We start from the raw sequence: 25,980 nt of genomic DNA, 5'->3' as shown, positions 1-25,980 counted from the left end.
GTGTTTGAAATACTTCTCATCCAGCAAATCGGATTGAAAAGTTGAAATCATCACCAAGATCTAAAGTGGCCTGATAACAATCCTAATGGCTTAAATCAGGTATGTTGGAGGAGGGGAAACATCTCAAACATGCAGGATAGCGGCCCTCCAAGACCAAATCTTCAAACCTGTATATTCACCAGCTGCAATTACAGATAAAAAGCTCCAACTTTATTTGAACATGGAAAACTACTCAAAGCCAAATCAATCTGACACGAACGAGTTTGGTGCCTCCTGGCTGCCAAGTCCTTCACTTCATTTGCCCGGATAGAGCAGGTTGGACATCTCCATCCAGGAGAGATCCCACTGTACCTCCGTCACGTCCTGCTTGGTGGCGGGAAGGACGGAGGCGGGAGTCTCCTCGCCAGAACCCGTCCAGCAGCTGCGCGTGTCGAGCATCTTGTACCTTCACAAGAATCATAAAACGGGTCATGTTTTTATAAATAGACATACATTTATGACTGAGGACCCACTGTATAATAAAATAGTTTTTTTAATAGGCTACTGACCTGAAGTGATGAATTAGCAAGATAGCAAGCGGGATGAGGATCACAAGAATGGATGAAACAGCGAGCCACGTCCAGGAGCCTGTTCAAAGAATCAGTCATGTTTGTTTTTCTGAGTGATGTGACGATTAGATTAATATCATGGTCTGCGTGTTTATAGGTCAAAGGCTCAAAACAAAATGAGTTACTAGAAGTGGAGGCAGCTGACACATCCGTAGATAAGAAGTCGCCTAAAACAAATAGAAAATATCAACACTCAATAACGAGAGAAGATCCAACGGCGAGGAGGTCATACTTGTTACTGACAACCAGCTCTGTGGGCTCTCCAACGTTCCATCCTGTGACGCACATTTGTAGAAGCCTTCGTGTGCCTCGCTCACATTTTGAATGGTTAGTTTGATTTCCGTAGTTGGACTGGGGGAAGTGTAGGTGAACATTTCAATGCCGTTCCTGAAGATGGTCGTCTTTGTGTGGTTGGATTTCTGATAGCGACATGCTAAGACCACGCTGCCCCCTTGTGGTACGGAGAAGGTGGGGGTCCTCATGATGACCGGACCGGCTGTCGGAGAATATAAAAGTCAGAAAATAATGACATGACGCTGCGTTGACATCTTTCTGAAGACTCACAGGTGACGGTGATGTGGACAGCATTGCTGCGGCCTTTGGGACCTTCGCACCAGTACAGCCCACTTTGACCCTTCGCAGTGGAGATCAAACAGGTACTGGATCTGCCTGGATTGACGACGACACTGCCCGGTGAGAAGCATGCACCAGTCTTGGAGTCTGCAGTTCTTATGAAGCGGCTGGTTGAAGTTTGCCTCAGGACCCAAGCTGAGGAGTTTGTCAGGGTCTCGGGACAGTGCAAGGTAAAGGTCTCGCCTGCGAACATGTGCCTGGAGCTGGGGGTCAGAGTCAGTGAGGGTGGGGGCAACTCTGAAGCACACAAAAAAGTACATACAATATTATATTCAAATTAGACATCTCTCAGGTGCCAGGCCGGATAATTGACTTTGGGGCATTTTCCGATTTATTTGGAATTTTTGTCAACATTTCCTCACATCCCCACGGGCAACAATGTTTACGAAAATTTTCTAAATATTTGTTGGGGTTTGTAAAATGTTTGGTTTCGCAGACCCCATGAGATGTCTTTGGCCACCCCACGCCACCTCAAGAAAAAAAATCTTAGCACCCCCGGTGCTACCGAAAAAACTTTTTCTCACCTGACACACTCAGTGAAATCGGACCGCTTAGGAGCACCTTGGTGGTGTTAGTATCGGAACACTCAGCCTGGCACCAGTACCTGCCGGCGTCCTCCCTCGCCACGGCGGTGATGGCGTAGCTATCCCCGGAGAGCAGATGCCGGGGGTCCTTCCCCGTTCGGGTGGGGCGAGGTTCATTTCTAAACCAGCGGTGAGTCCACGCCAAAGTGGAGTTGGACTTCACCGTACATCGCAGCAGCACACACTCCCCGAGGAAGACCTTCGTCCCTGGCGGCCAAACGGTCACACTGACTTGTGAGTCATCTGGGTTGGAAGTTTGATTGATGTTGCTGAATGATGTCCTCGGGACTGAGAGGTGCACAATGGAGAGTAGAGCTTTAACTAATTTGTCTCTCTCCTTAACTCCACCTTACCTTCCCAGTGATAAACCATCATGCAATTTTAATTGAAGTCAATTGTGCCAGTGACCTCCATCCCTTACCTTTAGAAGCTGCAATGAGTGCCGCTACACCTGAAATAACAAAAACAAAACCTCACACACATGACCCACCAATAAAAAAAAAAAAAAAGGAAAATAACTGAAAAATAACCTTGATAGAAAACAAGGAATTCCCAAGTGTTGTGACAGCCCTGCAAATTGCTTTCCGCTTTAAAGTGCTTGACAAGTCTGGACCAGTCAACATAGACACACACACACACACACACACGCACACGCACACGCACACGCACACACACACACACACACACGCACACACACACACACACGGTTGCAGTGATCTTGTGAGCCTTTTCAACACATGAGATGGAACACAACAGCCTCACACTCCTTAATGAATCTCTGACACTGACTAGTCGTCCTCATGGGAGCGCCCGGAATGTGGATGGACTTGCTGTATTTTCTTCACTCGCGACTCACTCATAAACACAGACACACAGACACACAGACACACACGTACACAGACAGACTGAATTAAAAACTACACAACAAACTACAAAGGCTTAATTTTTTATTCTCTCTCTATATATGTACCATAAACGTAAAATATCAGCGTTCCATGATTAGGTCATCATTGAAACATCCATCCATCCATTTTCTGAACCGCTTAATAACAATGAAACCATGTTGGAAAAAACACAAAATTGAAATATGAGACATGCCCTAGGATATATTTTCACCAGAATACACTAAGAATTTGCATCTATTGATGTACTCACCCAGCAATGAAGAGATTAGGATGGTGTTCATTCCGCCCCAAGCTTTGAGATCTTCCTCACAAATAAAAATGATATTTTTTTTTGCAAAATTATTATTTGATGATAAAAATATATATATTTTCAGTCTCAGCTTTTGGAAATGTGTTAGTGCTGTAATAAAGCAAAAGGCAATAATAGTGGCCAGTCACAGAAGATAGTGATGGTCATCTTGGTGGAGACATTTCCTTCCTGGGACAATTTGTAAACAGGAGGAGTGTCAGATAAAGAGGAGGCGGTTACAAAATCCCCTAAACTATCAAACTTTCTTTTCATAAGAGCTAGAGCACTCAACAAAACGTGATTTTGGGTTGTGAGAGGAAACCAGAGTACACACAAAAAAAAAAGATTGAAGATGAGAATCGAACCCAGAACATCAGTACTGTGAGGCATATATTCCACAAACACATTAAACCAAATAGTGTGCATTTATCCTTAGTACACGGTCACACTTGATTCATATTCATGAGGCTTATTTTTTTATGGCACTTTGTGAATAAGTTATGAATTAGCAATAAATGTGAATAATATTAAATGACATTCTATAACGACAAAAAAAATTCTATTCTCTTCAATGCCAACAAAGAAATAAACGTGAGTGTTGTTTTTTTTACTAGGGAGTATTTTAGTTAAAAAATATATTTTTTTTTACTGCAAACTCTCACTTTAACTCTCAAATCTCCTGCAGGTAACCCCTCCCTCACCCCTCCTCCCCTCCTCCCTCCCTCCATCCTTTCACATCCATCCTCCCATAATCCATAGGTTTTCTTCCGGGAACCTCGTACGCGCTGCAGGAATGCCTGCAAGTGCGACCATTGTTTTTGTCCGTGACTGAGGAAGAATAACAAAAGGGCGTCCATCAGAGGAGGAAGACAAAAGAGAAGGAGCAGGAACAGGGAGCAGGAGCAGGGCAGCCAGCTGCTGCAGTCATGGCCGCTAGAGAGATCACCATTTTTGGCTTTGCCAGTGTGAACAAGGACATCACAGGTGGGTCTTCTTGTGGTTCTGCTTCCCAAACCATCCCCCGCCCTCCTCCGACGCTGCGGGCTCAATCGGGCATGTCGTCCGCGCCCCCTTCTCTTCTCCTCTCCTCTCCTCCGAACAAAACACACGCAGTTTGTTAAGCGTGACATCTTGTTCGCATGCATGTGCAGATGCATGCAGCGGGAGAACATTCAGCAGAACATGCTGGGACCTTCGCACGGGCTAAAAATTGGGGTTTAAAAAAAAAAAAAAAGAGCGGGGAGGGGAAGCGTAAGATAATGTGAAAGCAATTTATTAGATTTCCAGCTGATTGGAAACCGTTTAAGTGGTTTTTTTTTTCCTGCCATCCAGTGCATGAAAAATGAGGGAGGGGTGCTCTAAGGCAGATGTTCCATGCATCTTGTCAGCAGAAATACCTAGCAAGGCCATTGTGTTCTTTGCTATATTTGTGCTCTTTTTTAAATTTTGGAATCCTTGTAAGCTGCTGCTGTGTTAATTACTCCTAATGGCTCTTAGAGTCGCACTGTGATGATTGAATCAAGCATCACTTCATTCAAAACACCCTCCTGGCAAAAGGGGGTGGGCTGCGCCGGAGTGGGGGGGTGAGCCTTCCTGTAGGCTGGCACAAGGTCATCGCTCTTAGATGAATACTTCTGTCTAGAACATCTGCATTCACTTTTGAAGGGGTGGTTCTGTGTCATATTGCTCGCCCCTCCCCTTTGTGCTATGGGGGTGCCAATCCAAACTACTTTTTGGGCCCACAATGTAAAAACTTCATTTAGTGAGATTGTAAGTGGCTGATATTGGTGACATTACTGACATCTTCTTGTCTCTTTCATCCACAGACAGCATCAGAAAGATCATTGAGAAATCAACCATTAAGTTCATTTGCGGAATTAAGCTCGACACCAAGAGTGGTAAGACCGAGGACCGGATTCTGGTAAGTCTGAAGACTACTCGATTATTTCACTTGTTTTTTCCCAATGGCAGCCCCAATTGTAGCGAAAAGCACAGCTCGGTGAGAGAAGGGATTTTGTTAACCACACAGAAGAAAGAGTAGGAGAGCAGGGCGGGTTCCTCAGATGCCGCTGTTTAAGTGGTAGGGGGGCTGAGCAGTCCACAGCGTTTGATTCCAGAGCACTTTCATCTGAGAATATAGGGCAGAGATGCAAGATCTCGTTTTTGTTTAGTGCCAGTTTATCTGGATTCGATCTGGGCCAATCAGCTCGCCCGCTATGAACTTGGAACGGACAGAAAGGGTGAAGGCTTGACTCATGCGAAGGATTAAGATGGAGATTGACATAACGATCAATCGGTTATGGTTTTATGATTTGCAATATCCTCAGTTGCCCTTCCTGCAAACCCTGCAAGGCCAATGAGCTTTTAAACCCGCTCAGAGTTGGTCTGGCTTTTTGACAGCTTCTGCTGCTTTGTGGATGTGTTCATGATTCATCGCGTGGCAAAAGCAGGCAGTTAAATATATATATATATTTTTTTTTTTACATGCGCAGCCTTTGATTACGCGCAATCCTTCCAAAACACTCCCTCCGTAACACATCTCTCCATTTACCGCTTTCTCTTTGAACGGGGAAGCCGTCGTTCGTTACGTCGCCCCCTGCTGGGTCCCCGCGTCGTCTACTTAAGAACCGAGTTTGATCAGTCGTGCCGATTTAGGGATTTATTTTTTTTCAAAATGCACTTCTGTGTCATGTTGGTAATCCACAAGAACATTGGGTGGGAGTGCAAAGTCAGATGTGTGGAAATGTACCGGAGGTTACGAGGTGTGCTTGGCGCTCTGACGCATGAAAGACTTTGGAGAACGATTGAAGACTTGAGAAGACTTCAGTTGAGTTGTAGTCGCCGTGGCGGTAATGACGTTCCTCCTGCTGCGTCAGCGCACTTCACATCCGTTTACTCTTAACTATGCCTCCAACTGCCGACTCATTACTGTAATGCGATACGGTCGGGCTTTATCGACTCGAAATATCTATCCAGAATGTTTGGAAGCGTTCCGGCTTGGACTCCTTCTTTGCCACATAAGAAAGCGCCAGGTGGTGGCTTTCGCAATCGTGTGCTCATGCTAAGTGTTGTTGCTGTTTGTGTCAGAACCGCCATATTGTGAAAACTCTTTAAAAAAAATAAAATAAATGAAAACATGACCATGAGGGTTTGAGTACACAGAGAATAAAGAAAATTATTGATTGAATTCATCACCTTTACATACAAGTGACCTTGTGGAATTTCTTTCACTGCCAGCCCAGATAAAATTGATCTTTGAATGAGTCGATTTGTTTTTCAGAAAAATTATTTGAGAGAGCATTTTACTAATGTGTCGGAATCTTTTTTTGAGACTGCTCAACCACGCAGGATCGATTTACTTTTATAAGCTCTGGCAATTCTTTCAATATTTAATATCAAACTGACAATCTGCTTGTTATTCTTGTTTTGTTCAGAAGCATCTGTGTGAAAGCATACAGTTCCTGTTTTTCTTCTGTAATGAAGGAAACACAAGGAGACTCTTTGGTCTCCAGGGAGTGTTTTAGTCGGGCCTTCGGAGTGTATGAAGTAAATGATTGGGAGCGACGGGGCAGAAAATGTGAGCAGGAGTAGCAGAGGGCAGTGCTCTTTGCTGCTGGTGGAAAGCATCAACCTGCCAAAAACTAACCTCGAGATGCTACCTGACTTTTTCAGTTGTCGAGAAGGGATGCTTGCTCCATTTTCTATGTTCTGTGCTCAAAAACACCTCCATCTTGGAGCTAACGAGTAATTAGGTTGCAAATTAGCTAGCTAGCAAGCTAGATAGATTTTTGCTGATGGGGTGAAAAAGGGGGCGTTTGCGCCGTTGTAGGTGTGAACAGAGCCAAATGAATTCAACTCATATCTCAAAGGCATCACGAGGTTTTTGATAAGTTTTGTCGCAATCTAGTCTCACACATCTTGCGACTCAATTAACGTCTTCCCCCGCAGTGCCAATGTAAACGCGCGGTAAGAAAGTTGCGGCGGCTTGTCAAGCCCAAGGCCACTTTGTGCAGAAATACGAGCCACTTTGACTCTTACATTTACGTCACATATCACTAATGGTGAATCTTTTGTGAGAATGTGAGTTGAACCATTTTTTTTTTCCCCCCTGCTTGAATGAAGCTGTCTACCGAACACGCAAGGGCTTTTAGTCGGATCAATACATGAACACGGAAAGAAAGCAATAGATGAGACTCATCCTTTCCCGTCTTGTATAGTGTGCAGATTATTGTTTTCCGTCCTGTCATAACCATTAAAACTCCCTCGACTTGTTTTCAGTTACAAAAACATGGCGTCGTTATGCTTCGTCTCTCCTCAGGTACTGGCGACCTGGCGTCTCTACTTTCTGGCGCCCAAGATTCCCGCCAAGGTACCGCGATATACATTTCCGGCTAAAGTCGGTATCTTCTCTCAACGAATGTTTGACGACAGGTTGAATCCACGTTTAACTTCTTGGAGATCCGAGCTTTGAATTCACACCCAGATTACCAGGTGAGTTTAAGTTCACCATTCACGGTTTAGTTCTTAACTGGTCTTGTCGCAGGTCATTATCGATACCGACAAGTCCACCTGCTGCCTGAGGTTCGAGTCACGTGACCACCTCAACCACGTGGTCAGCCACATCAATTATGCGCTCTCACGGATTTTCAACAACTCAGTGTTTGCGTAAGACTCACCAGCTCACAAGTGGACGACTTAATAAGCGCACGACCCAACGATTTCCATCTTTATACCTTTTGTGATGTCTTAACCTCCGCAGACCTTCCATCTGTCACTCCGATAGCGATCTCTCCGAGGGCAGCAAGAAGTATTCGCCCAGCTCGGAGACGTCCGTGGAAACTCAGCGGGCCTGCGGTAAAGAAAACGAGCAAGTCATCTTTCACACAATTAGTTGCCTAGGTGTTCTTTTTTTTACACACACACAAAATTAAAGACAGACTCGCTAATGTCTATTTCCGCCCACAGGAGGATTTTCAGAAACCTACGCCGCGCTGTGCGACTATAATGGCATCAGCTGCAAGGAGGAAGTGCAGTGGGTAAGGAAGCGCTTTGAAATGTTTCACCGTGCCAACAAACCGATGAGTAATATCAAAGGTGGGGGAGTCGAGTCACGTGACTCAGACTTGAGTCGCCAATTTTAGAACTTGGGACTTTGCTTGGCTACAATTATCAAAGACTGTCTGAATTTTCTAGATAGTTTGCACTTCCTTTAGTTGACTTTTTGTGACTTTCTCCCTGTCCTCTAGGATGTGGACACCATCTACCACTCCCAGGACAACCGTGAGTTTAACCTGATGGACTTTAGCCACCTTGAAAGCAGGTCAGGTGATACAAAAACAAACCTATACAAAAACAGGCTATCTTACAAATAAATCCTGATGGTCGCCATTCTCCCCGCGCAGGGATCTGGCAGTGATTGTCGCATCGGTGGCATACAACACGTGGTTCACTAAGCTGTACTGCAAAGACCTGCGCTTGGCAAGTGAAAATTAATCCGTGGCTGTGTTGTTTTGTTGTCAAGCGGGAAGCTTACGTGTTCATATGCTTAATTGCGTTCAGGGCTCGGAGGTGACCGAGCAGGTCCTGCACACGGTCAGCAAATCATCCAGCCTTGAAGAGATCACGCTGGAGAACGTCGGGTTGAAATCGTAAGCGTCAGAATTTTTTTTCAATCAATTTTACAGCTGAGAGTTCGACTCAAGTGGAAAATTCTTAAAATGATCTCGGGTTGAGCCTTGAATATTAAGCAGAAAGAACTTTTGCTGTGTTGCAGAGACTTCCCACAGAAGATGTCGACCGCTCTCTCGGAGAACCCCGCCGCTGTCATCCACTCGCTCAACCTGGCCCATAACTCTCTGGACAACCAAGGTGTAGATAAGCGGCCATTACACTCTAAGAATAACCAGCCACATGCTCTCAGTCCAACCATCCTTCCATTTTCACGGACATTTGACAAGCCACGGGGTGTCTCCGCTGGAAGTTAATTTTAAGGGTGGTGATGCATCTCCGGAGGCTCTAGCGCCCGTGTCTAAGTGACCGTTAGCGAGACGCCTAAGCACTAATTGCTCCTGATGAGCCGACTGCCACCACGCACGGATGCCTTGGTCGCCGGCGTGTGACTGTGACTGCGAGTGTTAATGTGAGAGCGACTTGGCTGAACAGGAGGCGATGTTCAAATGTTCAGAAACAACTCGCTATTTCGCTCTTGACTTGTTTTTGTAACATACAGGCGTGGCCAGCCTGATCCAGCAAATGTGCCACCTCAGCAAGGGTCTGCGTCTCCTCAACCTCTCCAAGACCTCGCTCACCTCAAAAGGTTTGCTTGTGTTGGATTTCCACGCCAATTTTGATTAGTTCGAAAATTCAAATAACATTCGAACAATTCACCTTTTCTCCTTGTCGCCATCTAGGGTTGGTGTCGCTTTCTATGGCGCTCAACTCCAGTGACGAATACTCCAACTCTCTTCTGCACCTGGACCTGAGCAAGAACCCCGGCGTCCTGTCCGGGGACGACGCCTCGGTCAGGAAACGCCAATACATTTTCTTAAATGGAGCCATTTCTCCTTGACGCCTCTTCTTTCTGTCTTTGCAGAGCTTGTATCTGTTCTTGTCACAGCCTAACTGCCTGGTGCATCTGGATCTGTCGGGCACAGATTGCTCTGTGGACTCAGTAAGGCTTCAACCGTCCAAAGCTATGTCCGTCTTTGGCTCGGATTTAACCCTTTCCACTCTGTCTCCGGCAGCTATTCGGGGCTCTACTGAGGGGCTGTTGCGCTGATCTCTCCTTTCTCAATCTTTCCAAAAATTCCTTCTCAAACAGGTCAGTCCTGTGCAAAGGGCAAGAACCTGGCATGGAAATTGAATTAATTACATCACATTTACATTTCACAATTGTGAACAGTGCTATTATTCTTCATTTCCAATACAACCCAAGATATTTTGAGTATCTGCAACAGATTAATACCATTTCAGTTCATTTCAAAGGGGGAAACACGATTTAGTTTCTAACAGGAGAAAACCGAGTCACGATCTTGGTCATAGAATGAATTAAACTCTCCGGCTGTGTAGTATTTTTTTGGCAGAACTCACTGTTTGCTCTTCACGGATGGATTTGAGAGCTCTCATTGTGTATGAATACTTAAGTGGTGCCATCCGTCATGGCCTTCTTCTGTATGCAATGTTCGTACTCCATGTCAAGAGCGTCGACGCTTGTCTATGTGGCCACTCTCGCCTCATCTCATCCATCTTGCTTTCTCTTTTCCTACTCTTACAGTTTTTTTTAATATATATTCCTAGCAGAAAAGGGAAGGACACGCTGCCATTGTTTCGTCAGTTCTTCAGCTCCGCCTTCAGCCTCACCCACGTCAGCCTGGCCGCCATGAAACTCCCCCCTGATGTCTTCAGGTACTCCCATTTTCCCAAAAACTTGTTCTCACTTGAGCTTCTGAAACGTGCAAAGAGCAATTGTCTGGCTCAACAGGGCTCTGCTATTGGGCTTAACCTCCAACCCTCACATCAGCGACCTTCATCTGGACATCAGTGGCTGTGAGGTGAGAACAGATCCAGAATACGACGATTCTTCGGTGATCTTAAGCTCTTTTGCCTTTTCTTACCATCCTCCAGCTTCGATGTGCCGGTGCTGCCATCCTGCAGGAGCTCTTCCCCAGAGTCTCTTCCATCGCCACTCTGGACATCTCAGACAACGGTACAGTAACACAGGGTGACATATTGTACCCTGCCCTTCCCATCCTGTTTTGACCTTGTCTGGTTTTGTCAAGTTTGTCCCCGGGGCGACTTTTGAGATGTTCTCGTGTCGACAGGTTTGGATGCCGACTTGCTCACGGTTCTGCCCGCCCTCTCCCGACACCACTCGCTGAAACACCTTCATCTTGGCAAGAACTTCAACATCAAAAACAGGTGATCCGCGTCACACCTTTAATGTGGTTATTTGCGTCTCAAAGGATAAAAAAATCTCAAACACGGCATGTGCCAGCTGGAATCAACATCTCTGTTGACTCTGGTTCACTTTTCAGACGCCGTCGGCATCTCACCCGCTATGCAGCTGCAGCTAAATTACGATAATTATCCTCGGCTCATTCGCTGTCTGTCTTCACGTCTTTACATCCGCAGGGTTCTGGATGAAGTCCTACAGAAGTTGGTGCAGCTCATACAAGAAGAGGAATGTGTGAGTGAGGACAGGATGATCTATCCAAATGCTCTTCTATAAACATCACTCCAGCTCGAGAGAGAAAGAGAAATCGTGTTCACACCACGTTTCCCAGAAACATGAATTATTTCTGTGTCCCTGTCTGCCTTGTGTTCCACCATCTTCACATGCATGTATAATCAATAATTCATACGTGCAGAGTATTAAACCACATGGAAACACGCTTCCTGTGTCTCTCTCCAGGCCCTGCAGACCTTGTCGCTGACCGACTCGCGCCTCCGTTCCCGGGGAACGGTTCTGGTCAACGCCCTGGGGAGCAACACCTGCCTAAGGAAGGTGGACCTGAGCGGGAACAACATGGACGACATCGGCGCCAAGATGCTGAGCAAAGCCCTGCAGATTAACACCACGCTCCGGTAAGCTTGTGGAGTCCATTAAGTGGGTTTTGAAGAGGTCGGAGGTGGTTACAGGTAGCGGTTAGATGGGGTGGAAAATTTGGGTGGCAAATATTCACCCATGTACTCACTGCAGGAGCGTGACATGGGATCGCAACAGTACCTCCGCAGCAGGATTTCTTGACGTGGCCAGAGCACTCGAACAGTAAGGGCATAAGATTGTCTTTCATGTGTTTCTTTTGAGATTTATATTGTCATTATTATTATTGTTATTATTATTGTTAGGTTTTTTTTTTTACATTATTATAATGTTTGTGAATATCTTTATCATTTTTATTATTATCATCATCAGGGTAAACGAGCATGTAGTTGTTTACCCCCATTTTTGTAAGCAGTTATCCCGTCAGATGTAGTTTGTGCAGTAAGACCTGCAGGGCAAACATAGTTGAAATTGGCAAAACGAGCTCGGCGAATTGATGCTTTCTTCGTGGCTATCTTAAAAAGTTCAGCCGTCACTTCAGGCCAAGTAGGACATGGTTGAAGAGGGTATTACTCACTCGCTCTCATGAGGGGATATTGTGAGATGGGCTTGTCCAGTAGCGATATAGAATTGAACTAACCCTCAAATATGGAGGGAGCCGTGGAAAAGTGGTTAGCATGTGTGCCTGATGCAACTCACCGCCACTATTTCTCTCCTCTTCTTAAGTAATTTCACCCTGCAGTACATGCCTCTCCCCCTGAGCGACATCAGTCAGGCATACCGTAGCGCCCCCGAGAGGACGGAGCAGGCACTGACCAAGGTTAGTGCAGCGTGGTGGTGTTGTTTTTGGGCTCGGTGGAGAAATCCTGACTTCTTGCTTAGATCCAGCGAGCTCTGGTGAGGAACAACCAAACTCAGCGCTTCTCCCAGCGTCAGGCTCTCCGGCTGCATCAAGGCCTCGTCACCAGCACCGCAGAGCAGGTAGCTCTGCTGTTTTGACAGCCGGTGGCCTCGATCTCATATGAAACATTTTTTCCGTTTCCAAGGTGATGGAGCGTCTGTGCGCTCGGGTTCAGCAGCAGGTGTGCCTGCTACGAGGCGTTGGTGAAGCGGAGGATATTCAAGCGGCCAAGCAAGTGCTAAAGGAGGCCAGGAATTCCCGTGCGGTGAGCCACCTGACTCTTCAAGTGTGGGGCAGTAATGCTGAAAGCATGTTTTGTTTTTGCACACTCCAAGCTGTACCCCTCCCTGTGCGAGCTGGCGCATGTGCTCTCTGTGGACGGGCCGGTGCGACAACGTTTGGACTCGCTGGCTGGCGAGCTTGCCAAAGCCGCCGACAAAGAGCTTCAGGTTGTTGTTGTTGTTAGCGCCCAATTCCGATTCAGGCCATAAGTGTTCCTTAGGTGACTGAAGGCTGCTCTTGCACAGGTGATCGTTGATTCAATGGTGTCTTTGTGCCGTGAGCTCTGTCCTCTGTCGTCCGCCGCGGCGGAGCGACTGTCCCCGCCACTCTCGTCCGTCTCGGACCGCGTGTCCGTACCTCGCGCCACCATCCGCACCGCCCTGATGGAAAGAGCAGCGCAGGATGTCCACCGAGCCTTAGAGTAACTCTTTTGTAATTCGGGCAAACTATTGATTTTCTATTTTCTTTCCCCACGCGGGTATGTATTTTAAAGAAAACCATTTTCCTTCGGTAGAGAAGTCAAGCTGTCCGTGGTGTCCTATCTCACCAACTCCATCGTGGACCAAATCCTGCAGGAACTCTACGCCACCCACAAGACGCTGGTAAATACGACGTTGTCGACATTCGCGTGTGCCTTGAGTGGTCAAATATCCATCCTTAAAGAGAACTCCCTGTCCCAGACACGGCAAGTGTCTCATCTGAAACGCTGGGATGGCTCGTGCGAAGATGGGACTGGCTGGAGGTTCAACAGACACAGAGACTCTCTGGACATCACTGAAGAGGAGCTCGGCACCAGTATAGTAAGTGAGGGTACCCTGTGAGGAGAACCGCAGGGCTCCAGTTCCGTCCCACTGAGTCTAAGATCTGAATTTCACCCAGCAAAAGCAAAGCAAAATGGCCGACTTCCTGTTCTGTTTCAGATGTTGAGACTTTTTTTGTGCATCCTGTTTTCATGCCCACCTAATTATGTGTCGGTTCATCAAATTAATAAAGACAAAGTGGCCCCTTTTTTTGTCTTTGTTTAGCTTAAAACATAGTGGTCTTGAGGGGAGTTCTTCAAGGTTCCGTCTTCAGCCCCTTTGTCCTCACTTTAATAACTTCTCTCCAAGCCTTTGCTAATAATTTAAAGACCTCAAATTTCTCTGTATTCGTCACCCCGAAGGATCCTAGGTGTTATCTGTTATCATTCTATATTTAGCTCTCCTTTTATATTGCTGAAGAACATTGCTTCAACAGAAAAAGCCTTTAAAAGCGGATTTGTTCTTTTGAAACTTCCACTGACAAAAGCATTCTTTTTACCCTGGCCCGTCTTCGTATTATCGGGTCTTGACGTCATGTTTCTGTCTCCAGTCTTTCAGTATCTTCTTCCCTTCCAGGATACAATAGCCATTAAGAAACGCAGCTCAAGAACGAGACGAATACGACCCGTATCCACCAGGCTGAGTGAGTAGTCCCACACATCCCGCCTCTACCTCTTCTTTTTCCGTCAGACCTCAAATCCCCCCCTGCAATGACACAAATTGCTCCATTAGAGCACTTTCTGATCAGCCCATTTTTCCCTTTTGCGGTATTGCCGTCTGAAAGATGACTTCATGGTTTCATGGTAATGGACCTTTCGGGAAATATCCCTGATTGATGAGAGGGATGATTAACAATCAAATATTACTATATTAGTTTACTGATGGGCTGCATTGATGGTGAGTCTGTCTGCCTCACAGTCAGAGGTTGATTCTTGGTTGTTCTGAGTTTGGACATTCTCCTCAACTTGGGTCAGTTTTCACATTTCATGCGTACCGGTCCATATTCTCTTCACCCTCAGGTCTCTGCGACGACTCCAGCTCCTCGCCGCCCCCTTCCATCCCGTCCTACTCCACACCTCTGTCCCGCTCAGCCTCCTGGGAAGGCCTGTCTGAGTTGCCCACGCAGGGTCTGCCCCTCCACCACGTGACCAGGGTCCGCCCGAGACCGCCGCGCAGGCACAAAGGAGGATACCTTCCGGCTGAGACGGTGAGGGGCCTTTTGCTCCTATTATCTCGCCATTTGTAGGATACTTTAATACCAGAGGTGGCAAAAGTTCGCACACCCTGCACTTGAATGTGGGATTGTAACCGATTAACAGTATTTCCATTCATTTCAATGGGAGACAAAATGATTTGAAGTAAAAGCAGTAACCCCGAAGCACATTCTGTGTTATGTTCTTTGTGATCAGCAGTGTAGTGAAAATGGAGGAATAAGCCCGCTGGATGACGGACTGCCTGATTTCTATACTAAAAGAGTCCTTCCAGACAGGTAAGTGCTTCCTTATTCCTGTTGTTAAAATTATTTTGGGACATTAGCTAATGCAATACTTGGAATCTGCCTCACTTCAAAATATATAAAGTCACAATGCTTTTCCATGACTTCAAAATCAACAGATGAAATTTGTCCAAAGGTTTTTGAATGCACTCAAGAAAATGTGCAAATATTTTGTTGACATTCCGCATTGGAATATAAAACAACAAAGCAGGAGGAATTGACAGAGATAAACCATTGTGTATATGAAGAGGTGTTGCCTAGCAACAGTCAAACAGCAGAAGGAGAAACCGCAAACACGCGGCTGTTGAATCCAATGAGGTCCCGACAGAGTTGACAGAGGACGCGTGGTATAATTATGCCAGACGGGAACGAGTTTGTCTGACACGCCAACTATGACCTTCATCGTCTCCCGCAGTCAACTCTCCTCTTTGCACAACACGCACTCACTGAGGAGGAAGAAGAGGAGGAACGTCCTCGCCATCTTCGGTTTCCGCAGAAACCGCAACCTGACCAACCAGGAGTCGGACATCGACTTTTACGGCGAGCACGCCGTTACTACGGCACCATCAGGGTTCGTATACCAAAATGTATCAAAGTCCCTTCTCAGTTGCCTGTTGGGCCCATTAGTCCCGCCTCACACAAATTCCGCTAATGTCGTACTTCACATCGCTGCCACCAAAATACCATCTGCTACGCATCGTGCAGTGTCCCAAAACACGTCTTTGTGGTTCTTTTGAGGACACTCAGCGTCTGTGAATCCCCTGAACGACCCAGAAAAATATGTGCCTCATCCTGTTCAATATGCCAAGTAACTTATGGTGTACACAGTCACGAGGACACAGATGTCGACGAGAGCCGGCAGATCACACTGTCTTTGCCAGAAAATGACTACAGTAAACCTGTCCATTTTATGTCTTTTGCATTCTTAATAGAGAATACCAGTATGGAGTTAAAAAACTATTTTTTTAAATCATAATGAAATAGAATGTAAAGACATAAACTGTAGAATTCCTCGGAAGTCCGGTGAGTTCAATGTGAGAACCTGGGCGCGAGTTGTGGCAGTTCCTAGCGAGCGCCGTTTTATATTTGTGTGTTTGACCAACTCTTGATGCTCATGTGTTTTGTCTTCAGGGCAGCCACAGAGAACGTGTACACACTCCTCCAGCCCCCAAGGTCCATTGCCAAAGCAGGGTCTCCCGGAGATAGACCCGATGGGAAGAATACTCTGGTTCTGAGTCCGCCACCACCCATGCCGGGCATTCCGTATTCAGTGATGGGAGGAAGCAAACATCCCTTTTACTCCCCCACTGAGGTACTGACGCCACCAGGTCAAAGATTTTCATGTGATTTCTCAAACTATTCCGGGTTGTTTTTGTTTATCTGATAGCGCTCTGAAAAAGATGCGGTGCCCGGCGATCATCCGCCAATGGAGGCCGACAAGTATTGGGCGGACGACAAGCAGAGGACCAGCGAGGTTCTGCAAGCCGAGGACATGTGGCTGGACACCAGGACGGGCGAGCGGCACGTGGAGAGGCGGCGCTCGGACGAGAGGCCGGGGGAGGCGTGGACAGTGGACAGACACCCGGATCGACAAATAGACAGACAGTGGACAGCGGAGAGACACACGCAGTGGCAGATTGATCGCAAGATGGAGAGACAGCGGCTGGGCGGCAGGCAGATAGACCGCTCGTGGTCGGAAGGCAAGCAGACGGACGTTCAGCTGGATGCCCAGTTGACGGACAGAAGTGTCTGGAAGCCCGACAGACATCATTTCACACCGAGGCCGTTGCCACCGTACCCCTCGGACAGGACGCCCTCGCCCAAGCAGGAAGTGAGCGCGGAGGTTGACGCACAGGGGGAAAGACGGATCAGTCCCGATTCTTGCCCGGAAGGGTGGAGGAGTGGCTACGGCGGGCGAGCGGCCCCCAAACCTGAACCCCCGCCGCAAAGTAGCAAACCCAATTTGTCCAAACTACGGCAAAGGCATCGAGTGGAGAGCTCAGACACACTACCTGGTAAGGATAGTTGTAGGGGTCAAAGTTCATGCCTGTGAGTGTTGCTATGTTGGCGGTAATACAATGTTGCTCTGTTGCTGCAGAAGAAGATGACGATCTCCAGGGTGATGCAGCCAGGAAGGACCAGGAAAAAAGAAGTGACCAGGAGACTCAACCTCCGCCGATTCCCGAAAAGGTATACGACAAATATCCTTGTGCTCAATTACTTTGCGAGTTGACTTTCTGAGCCGATGGGCTTCAAACAGCCAAAGGCGACATCGTACGTGACTTTTCTGAAAGAGCCGGCTCCGGAGAGGAGCTTGCCCCCTCCACCTTTGCCCCCTCCGTTCGGCAGACATGCGCATGGGCTGCCCGACAGAGCTGCCAGTCAAGGTGTGTGAAAACAAAACAACACCGTCAATCAGACATGAATGTCGTTCTTATTTTTACACAAGTTGTGTCGATTTATAAATATTTTCATTTCCTTTCACTCGCTCAGGTGAAGAGGGATTGCGGCCTCAGGCACCCGTCAAGCCTCAAAGGAACCGGAAAGCCATGTCGTGCGACGCAGGTATCGCCTCATGAAGCGGTCCACGACTCTACGTGTCAGTCTGCCTTGTATCTTGCTAACGTTGCGCCATGTCTCCCCCTACCCATGTCCTCCATCAACTCAGGCACGGACAGGGACAGCCCCAATAGCATTGAGAAGCCCCCCAATCGCAAACCCCCCGAGAAAAAGCCTAGACTGCCCCAAAACAGAAATAAGTCACTGGACTTGTCTGGTACATGTCTGCTTTTTATATCTGTGTGCTGTCAGTGTGAAGTTTGTCTTGTATTGTTGTACCAGTGTTAAAATTCCCACCATTTGAAAATGTAATGATAAATTAATTCACTGTTATTAAATTATGATTGTATGATGATGAATGATTCAAACACTGTACACAACTGGATGTGTTTGATATAAAAATCTGATTTTTTTTTTTTTTTGTCTTCACAGACAGCTTCAACTCAGCACCTGGTCACAGCGAGCTGGTGTGATGTTGTCACAGCAGGCCCGACACACATGTGCTACCCTTATTTAACAGTGTTTGCTTCTTGAGAAGACCGCCCTCAACTTCTTATCTGACTTGTGGCTTGTAAAATCTTCATATTTTTTAGTCATATTATCCGAATGTGATTTCTACAACTGGAGTGCCCACCGACACAGCCGACTGCCTTGAACATGACTTGAGGATTTATATCTGAAAGGTGATATTATATTTTATAGAGAGAGAAAAATCAATATTATGTATGAGCACCCCCAATAGACCATAAACGCAGTGTGTGAACGAATGTATGAATAAAAAAATGTAACGGATAAACTGTGTTTGCCCGACTGTTTTTGGAGTTTTGAAACTCGTGTCAAACTCGTTTTTTTCGCGGGCCACATTGTAGTCATAGCTTCTTTTGGAGGGCCATTATGACTGTATATGAAAAGTGAAGACAATTTGCAATTCTAGTAATGACACATGGATTTGATCCACAATTTGTCTTTGCGGGCCACATAAAATGATGTGGCGGGCCGTAGCTGGGCCCTCGGCCTTGAGTTTGACACCTGTGCTCTAATCACTCACCAGCATGTACTGTGCGAAACGCGGTTGCTTTGATTATCGACCTTACAGGTGGATGCTATTTAAACGCCTCATAAATAATGTCAACCCTCCCACCATCCTTCTTGCGTTGGCATGACGACAGCCTTTCCCGCCACAAGCTGGAGAATATGGAACAGCAGGGGGCGACTGATCACTATAAATAGGCAGAGGCAGGCAATAGACACACACACACGTTCATACACAACTGGAGCCTTCCCTGTCGCCATTAGCAAACGTTGCCCTGCCCTTTTCTTCTTTTCTGCTGTAATGAGTTCAAAACAAGCCAGACAACACACCACATCATCGTCGAAATATCTCTATCTATCTATCTATCTATCTATCTATCTATCTATCTATCTATCTATCTATCTATCTATCTATCTATCTATCTATCTATCTATCTATCTATCTATCTATCTATCTATCTATCTATCTATCTATCTAATTTTAATTTGACCTTCCACTACAGCCATATGGAAGTTTAGTTAGATGCAATATTGCACATTTGCTAACCAAAATAAGGCTTCGATCCTGGGTAAGGATTTTAATAAAGAGGTAGGGCTGCAAATTAGGGTATCAAGAAAAGACCGTTAAGCGAGCAGATCAGCACTCAACAATAATTAATCTTTCAGTTCCACACTTGATATTGCACATTTGTTGATGTGGGCAGTACAGCTGATGAAATAAAAGGTAAGGCTCTCGCTGGGTAATTGACAGCCTCTTTCTGGAAGCAAGTTTCATGCCGATGTATGGCCACATTAGCGCTTTTATTGCCCGTTACAAGTTTACAAGCAAGCTGCAGAAAAACGGCTGAGCCGTGCAGGGAACTTTTAAACTCACTGTGGTTGTCGCTTGTTCTCTTTTTTTGTTTTTTTGTTGTTGAGCTGATGACCAATACGCATATTCCTCTTAATCATCAGCCTTCTTCAGCGGTTGCCAGGCAACGTGAGGGAAGGAAGCTGAGGATGGAGAATGAGTGGGTAGATGTAGAACACAAATGGATCCGTTTGCCTTACAGGTCAAATTAACTTGATTTTTTTTTTTTTTGTAAACGTTTTTGGCCCCAAAAAAATGTTGTTGTTTCTTAAATAAAAACATAAAGTTAAAATAAAGGAAAAAGTAACACTTTTCAAAGTGAATTGAATTTTTAAAAAATCAGTCACTTCACTATTTTATTAAACTCCATAAAATAATGCAATTTTTGCTCTATTAATTTAGCGCATTATTATTGAATTTAAAAGTAATTTCATTCCTATCTATTAACTAATGAAATATATCAACTTGTGTTTTCATGTTATGAATAATAAATAAATTGCATTTATTTCATTTTTACATATACATTCTATGTATCAACACTTGTTTATGACCTCCAAATAAAACAAAACAAAAACTAGTTGACCAGCAGACCACTCTAAACGTGTTTTCCCATCCTGCCTGCAAAAGGTCACAAGTATTCTGCTGGGCTCAGTCGCCATGGGAACCGTCTCCTTAACGGGGACGGCGTAGAGTCCCCTGGAGGATCTGGCAGCAGTGAGCACCATGATGTCATTATAATACAAAAGAGCAGTCCACTGATCTTTCTTCAAGATAGGGAAGTCAAAATAAACAACTGATGTGGTTGCACAAGTGCACACACCCGCTTATAGCAACAACAACAACAACAACAACAAAAAATGTGGCTGTGTTTAGAACTACCCAGTTGCATTCCAACTCCTCCATCCGCCATTTGCTTTTGATTGATGGCTAAATAGATTTCGAATAAACTTTGTGCTAATTGATGATTGAATAAATGGAATGATAGATACATGGTTGACATGACGTGGTATGCTTTGGATGGTGAACTATTCCTATTGAATGATGAATGGTCATATTCTTTGGAACTAACTCTTATGCTGTTAAATTCAAGTAATAAAAATATGTAAAATTGCCCCCCCCCCCTCCCAAAATAATGGTAGAAAAAAACTTGTTCAAGACAGAAGAATGGGGAGGGGGGCGATGGGGAGGGGGGTCTGCGCAACTGGGGTGGGGGGGTGGCGAATTAACAGATTTAGTGTCATCTCTCAGTCTGGGAGTATCGACCACCTTTAATCTCTCATCATCCCTCTCTTCCTCCTCCCCCCTCCCATTCCTCCTCTACTGTCTACCAGCACCCCCTGATTTTCCACCTCTCTTTATCCGTGTGTTTTTTTCCATACCTTCAGATTAAGATAATACTTCACGTTTGTTTGTATGTGTCAGCGTCTACGCTGTAAGCCTGGAGCAGACCCAGCAGCGTGACGCCGGGGGACCGCCGGAAATTGTCAACATATTGATTTATTGGCACCGAGGACAACACGTCAATTGTTGCAAGTGACATCATAGCCCGTTTTACTTTTTTATTGATTGACCTGCAGGGGGTGCCACTTTGCGCTTATGAATCGATGGGACCGGGAGCGACGAGCGAGAACTCATCGATCCGAGGCGGGCAAAGGCGCGAGGAGGGCGAGCTAATATCCTCGGCGGCTTATGTCTTCACTGCAGACGGTTTATGAAGACGGCGTTGCTATCTGTTAATCCGACACCCGTTTCAAGGGGGACAATCAGCGCTAATCCCATGACTAGCCTGATAATACCACTCACAATAAGACCCCACGTGTGGACAACTCACAACGCATTCATAAACAATCAACAAGGCAGCATCAGGCCGGCTTGGAAAAAAAAAATCAATTAATACCAAAAACAATGAAGGGAATTGTAAAAGTATTGGACATTGGAATTTCAGATATAATACAAACAATGATTGGTACAAAATGTGTTGCACTTACCTAAAATGAAGACGACTGTTTATTTTGCTGTTTCTTTAAAAAAACAGAAACTACTGAGTTTGCAGTTTCTGAAAAAGAAAACACACTTTTAATGTTGGACTTTACTAAAAAGAAGACTAACAATATTTGTTGTCCCCCCCCCCAAAAAAATGAAAAAGATGCTAATTTAGTCATTTCTGAAAAAGAAAATATTTTTTTGATGTTGGACTTAACTAAAAAGAAGAGAAACCTTTTATGCATAAATTAGATACTGAGGTTGAAATTTCTAAAAAAGGTAAAAAAAAAATTAAAAAAATTGACGCAAACTTAGTTTCACACTTGTAAAACAAAGACAAACTTTTAATGTAGAACTTTCCTTTTAAAAAAAAGATAAACTAGTCCTATCTCTTAAACAGCAGAAAAGTTTTTGATGTCACACTTTCTTGCGACAGACACATTTAGCAGTTTGCTAAAAACAAACCATTCTGTATTTTTTATTATTATTATTAATTTATTTTTTTTCTATTTAATGATTTGTGCGGTCGTTTTGTGCATGCATATGCGCACATGTAGAGAGTGAAGGAGCCCGCTCGTGCAGGGCACGAGGGCGGGAGACGGCCCCTCGCGAGGTGAGACGTGTAAGCCTGACGCTTGCGCTGGCGTTAGCGCGGATTAGGTCATGTATCTCTGGGATCAGGTCGCGTTAGTGGAGACCCTGGGGCCCCCTGACGCCTTGCCGCTTCACCCCGAGCGTCACGGCACTCACCTCACATCCTGTCCGTCAAAAAAACAGCTTGAAAATTGCTTGGCTACTGTTTTATCACCCCACTTGAACCTTAGAGCCTCTCGGGGGACAAAGGCTGAGAGGTGACCGGGTCAGATTGTCATTGACAGCAGGCGGCGGGGTAGCCATTCAGCAAACTTAAAGGGTCAATCTAAGGCGAGGATGGGCAATCTATGGCCCTGGGGCCACGTTGGGCAAGCTCTTGTATTAAACGGGTTCAATCAGGAGTTCTGTAATGTTTGAAATGTTGTGCTAATGTGGATAGTAGCATCGGACAATAAATAACTAGGGTATAGTGAACAAACAGGAAGGAGCAAAAAGCCACATAAAATATCAGACAATGTGTGTAGTAACACAAAGTTGACACTAGATGGCAACAGCAAAGAGATACAAACACCATATATTGTAATAATTCTGACGTTACAGATGTTTATTACGGAACAATGAAATTTTGGGGCTTCGTTATACAAAACAAGGGTGAGTTGTGCCAATGAAAAAAAGTTGACCCCTAGTTGACCCTTTTCAACCATCATTGGGTAATTTTTGACCCAGTTGTTTTTAGAGTGCAAGTTGATATGAAATGATTGGCTGACACGTTGCATCATTCTTGTGAGGTAAATGTGTGCGCAGACGCCGGAGGGATGGCGGTGTGCCGTGGACTATGAGGTAAGTTCCTCTGTGTGCCTCCCACTCTTTTTGTCCCAAACCCTAGCTCACCACGCCGGAGGCCTTGTTGTTTTTGCCACTAAGCTTTCCTCCGGAAACACAAACGATTGCAAGATAAAGAGGTTAAAAGACAGAACAAGAGGGAGAGGAGAAAAAAGAAGCGAGTGGAAATTGTAACTAATGGGAACTTTAAGCAGGTGATGAGTCTTTGAGAAACATAAGTGCAGTCGCGTTTTCATGACTCAGCGGTTGGTTTGGTGTTATAAATCAGATTTGTAAGAAAAAAAAAAATCATCATTAACTGCTTAACGAGATAACGGTAAAGCGCACACAGACTCCGGATTAACAAGTTTTAGCGGGCAGAAATGCTTGTTGTGCATTTCTCGACTTAGATGGCTTGTGAAGAAACAGAATTAATTGACAGATTTTGAGTCTAACAGACAGAGGCGGGACCATGGGGGCAGGGGGGGTGGGAGGTGTCTCAAACAAAGCGCTTCATGGACATTTGAGCAATCTTCCAGAAGACGCCTCACTCATATTTTGTCTACAATTACATTTCATTAGCTTGAAACATTCTATTTGACACTGGAAAATATCAATATTTTTAATTTGTTATCACTTGGGAATTTATTACGTATTTAATGAGACTAATTAACAGCATTTGTCTTATTTCTAGATATGATTATATAAACTGTATAAATATTTTACAAATTACATTACAATAAATTATAAAACACAATTCAGCTTTGTATTTTAGTTGCAGGTTATGGGCAGATCCCGTTCACTTTCGGAGGACACTTTTTGGTTGACTTCTCCATCCAACAATACTTAACACAATCCCTTCACAATATTTATGAACACGTCTTGTAAAAAAGCACTGCAGTCAAGTCAAGTAAGCTAATGCTAGCGGTAGCATTGCCGCTAGCGTTAGTGCTAGCGTTCGCGAGAAGCTAATGATTGTATTTAACACATTATTGTTTCCAAAGAATAAAACAGCACATACTATGCAATTCATCTGAAACATCTACTCATAATACATCCATAAGAAGTGAAAATATAGAGCGCACTCCGCTAAAATCAGTAGAAAGACTGATGCTAATGCTATGAAAACGAGGGCATCATAAACACACAATAATATGAAAATGAAATAGTTTATTATTTTTGTGTCGTCTTACCTTTTTACTGTGTCCGTCATTTTTATAGATTGAAGGAATTGAACCCTCAGTGAAACGAAGTTTTTCGGCAAATACTACAGATAAGAAATTTCTGAAACATTCCTCCTTGCAAAGTCGCACTGACTTTGCCCACAGATTTGGGAACTTCGTCCTAAAAACTGAAATTTAACCAATAAGTTCTTTGAGCTTCTGATACTGAGGAACGGTGTGAGTTGTGTGGATTAATGCCTCCAAATACGGAACATTCTGGTCTCTCCAGTAACAAAGATGGCGGACCTCTTTTGGTTTGTCCCGCCCGCCTCAACGGATGTGACGTATGGTTAGAATTACGTAACAGAAAATGGATCAAATTGAACGGAGTAAAAAATATTAATTAATATTAATATAAATATTATGTATATATAATAAAAGTATCTCTGTAGCATCTGTAGGGTTTGGATTTAACTTTTTTACAATACTGGAGTCCCCAAGTGCACACAAAAAAAGTGGATTTTGCATTTTTCATAATAATTTATTATTACTAGCAATTTATGTAATGATAAAATGTCGAACACAACTTAAAGCTATGTAAAATGAAATGGCAAATGAATTCATTTTAAAATTTGCATAATTAGCTATATTTTACTCTTTGTATTCAAAAAGGTAATATGAACGTCTTATTTTTAGCAGTCGCATTTTATTCCATTTGGATCAATAGTTTCTGTTTGAGCAAAGGCCAAGAACACAAGATGAGGCAGAATGCAATAGCTGCCAGTGTCCACACCGAGGCTATGCTGAGTCAATTTGTCAACAATCCCAAATTTGCAGCCAAAACCAAATGTGAGCGACAAGTGTGGACAGAACATGTCACTTAAAACGTGTGTGTGTGTGTGTGTGTGTGTGTGTGTGTGTGTGTGTGTGTGTGTGTGTTGAGGTCTGACAGGTCGCCAAATAAACTTCAAAAACAGACAAAGGGTGACAAAGAGAGACAGGCCAATACAGAGGAGAAAAACAGTGGTGGGACGGGGCAGGGGGGTGGCGGGGGTTGGTTCTGGTATGGAGAGGGGGCACATGCCAGTGAACCATGTGAGGGGACGCTGTGGCTGCTGGGTGCGAGGGGATTGTTGCAAACAGGGATTTGCATCAGCGGGGAAAGAAAGGAAGGGGGCAGCGACACTTTAGCCACTCGCACACACCGACCGACACACTCACACACACTCGGTGTCCGCCTGTCAGTCACGCAGTGGTGCGTCCATCCTTTTGTTGTGTGTGTGTGTGCGTGCGTGTGTGTGTGTATGTGTGCGTGCCGTCATGTCGACCCCGGCTCATCGTTCATCTCTATGACAGACGGTAAGTTCATCTCATACTTTTTTTTTTTATTCATGTGTGAGTGTACAGTACGCGTGTGTGATGATGGAGGCCTCCGTCGCCGCTGACGACCACCGCGGCTCATTGGAGACCGTCGGGGTCCCAACTAATGAGGTGTACCGCAGAGGCGCGAGTCAAAGGTGGATTTTTTTTTACCCTAAACTTTCATTTTGATGGCAATCAAAGGTCTGTAATTAGCGATCACGCTCGCTCCAACACACCCGAATGACATTTTGTGAAAAAGCCAATCAAAACTGTTCAGATCCATCATAGAATCCTTAAACCCGCTTTTGCCACGTTGTCAGGTCGTTTTAACCCGCTTTTCATAATCAAGATAAGAAGGGGTCAGTTTGACCCTCTGAACGTGACCCACTGAAAATGTGTGATTGTACTTCTTTGTAGTTATTTGAAATGGCGGCTCGGCATGAGCGTGCTTGCGTCCCCGTTGAAAGTGTCCGCTGTGGATTAAGCATCCGACCTTAATTGGATTTGGCCGATGAGACTTGTGAATCTTTGTGTCAAAAATGATTAAGCCTACTCAGTTATCACACTGCACAAGAC

At 45.0% G+C, this 25,980-nt stretch overlaps 2 protein-coding genes across 12 annotated transcripts; one reads left to right on the top strand and one right to left on the bottom strand.

The window, feature by feature from the left end:
- Positions 1 to 12: 12 nt before the first annotated feature.
- On the bottom strand, positions 13 to 24,343 carry LOC147047331 (uncharacterized). 11 transcript variants are annotated; one of them, XM_085927461.1, is made up of 13 exons: positions 24,073 to 24,343; positions 21,469 to 21,536; positions 7,753 to 7,868; positions 2,796 to 3,031; positions 2,588 to 2,680; positions 2,356 to 2,432; positions 2,247 to 2,276; positions 2,058 to 2,113; positions 1,766 to 1,944; positions 1,173 to 1,478; positions 841 to 1,104; positions 549 to 775; positions 13 to 445 (listed from the first exon to the last, which is right to left on the bottom strand). In XM_085927461.1, the coding sequence occupies exons 8-13, from the start codon at positions 2,066 to 2,068 to the stop codon at positions 290 to 292; spliced, it is 1,143 nt and encodes a 380-aa protein (XP_085783587.1). In that variant the 5' UTR covers positions 2,069 to 2,113; positions 2,247 to 2,276; positions 2,356 to 2,432; positions 2,588 to 2,680; positions 2,796 to 3,031; positions 7,753 to 7,868; positions 21,469 to 21,536; positions 24,073 to 24,343; the 3' UTR covers positions 13 to 289. The 11 variants fall into 11 exon arrangements, with proteins under 11 accessions (XP_085783587.1, XP_085783583.1, XP_085783584.1 ...); XM_085927457.1 differs by having other exon boundaries at positions 1,766 to 2,113; positions 2,590 to 2,680; positions 2,796 to 2,867; positions 2,981 to 3,031; XM_085927458.1 differs by having other exon boundaries at positions 1,766 to 2,113; positions 2,590 to 2,676; positions 2,796 to 2,867; positions 2,981 to 3,031.
- LOC147047332 (capping protein, Arp2/3 and myosin-I linker protein 3-like) lies at positions 3,896 to 18,385 on the top strand. Its single transcript, XM_085927464.1, has 40 exons — positions 3,896 to 4,003; positions 4,846 to 4,940; positions 7,338 to 7,388; positions 7,451 to 7,510; positions 7,563 to 7,684; positions 7,779 to 7,873; positions 7,985 to 8,055; positions 8,266 to 8,339; positions 8,422 to 8,497; positions 8,579 to 8,667; positions 8,793 to 8,887; positions 9,249 to 9,335; positions 9,430 to 9,539; positions 9,612 to 9,689; positions 9,763 to 9,839; positions 10,319 to 10,423; positions 10,500 to 10,569; positions 10,643 to 10,724; positions 10,840 to 10,936; positions 11,150 to 11,204; positions 11,430 to 11,602; positions 11,718 to 11,786; positions 12,288 to 12,381; positions 12,444 to 12,542; positions 12,608 to 12,727; positions 12,798 to 12,911; positions 12,990 to 13,165; positions 13,259 to 13,346; positions 13,425 to 13,544; positions 14,121 to 14,187; positions 14,564 to 14,751; positions 14,954 to 15,033; positions 15,455 to 15,610; positions 16,171 to 16,351; positions 16,427 to 17,054; positions 17,138 to 17,229; positions 17,300 to 17,426; positions 17,533 to 17,604; positions 17,708 to 17,815; positions 18,031 to 18,385. The coding sequence occupies exons 1-40, from the start codon at positions 3,946 to 3,948 to the stop codon at positions 18,069 to 18,071; spliced, it is 4,440 nt and encodes a 1,479-aa protein (XP_085783590.1). The 5' UTR covers positions 3,896 to 3,945; the 3' UTR covers positions 18,072 to 18,385.
- Positions 24,344 to 25,980: the final 1,637 nt, after the last annotated feature.

This window comes from Syngnathus leptorhynchus, chromosome 13 (genome assembly GCF_054491065.1).
Source record: "Syngnathus leptorhynchus isolate UIUO chromosome 13, UIUO_Slep, whole genome shotgun sequence".
Lineage (NCBI taxonomy): Eukaryota > Metazoa > Chordata > Actinopteri > Syngnathiformes > Syngnathidae > Syngnathus > Syngnathus leptorhynchus.
The sequence above is the reverse complement of the archived record's forward strand: the minus strand, read 5'-3'. Positions and strand labels throughout refer to the sequence as shown.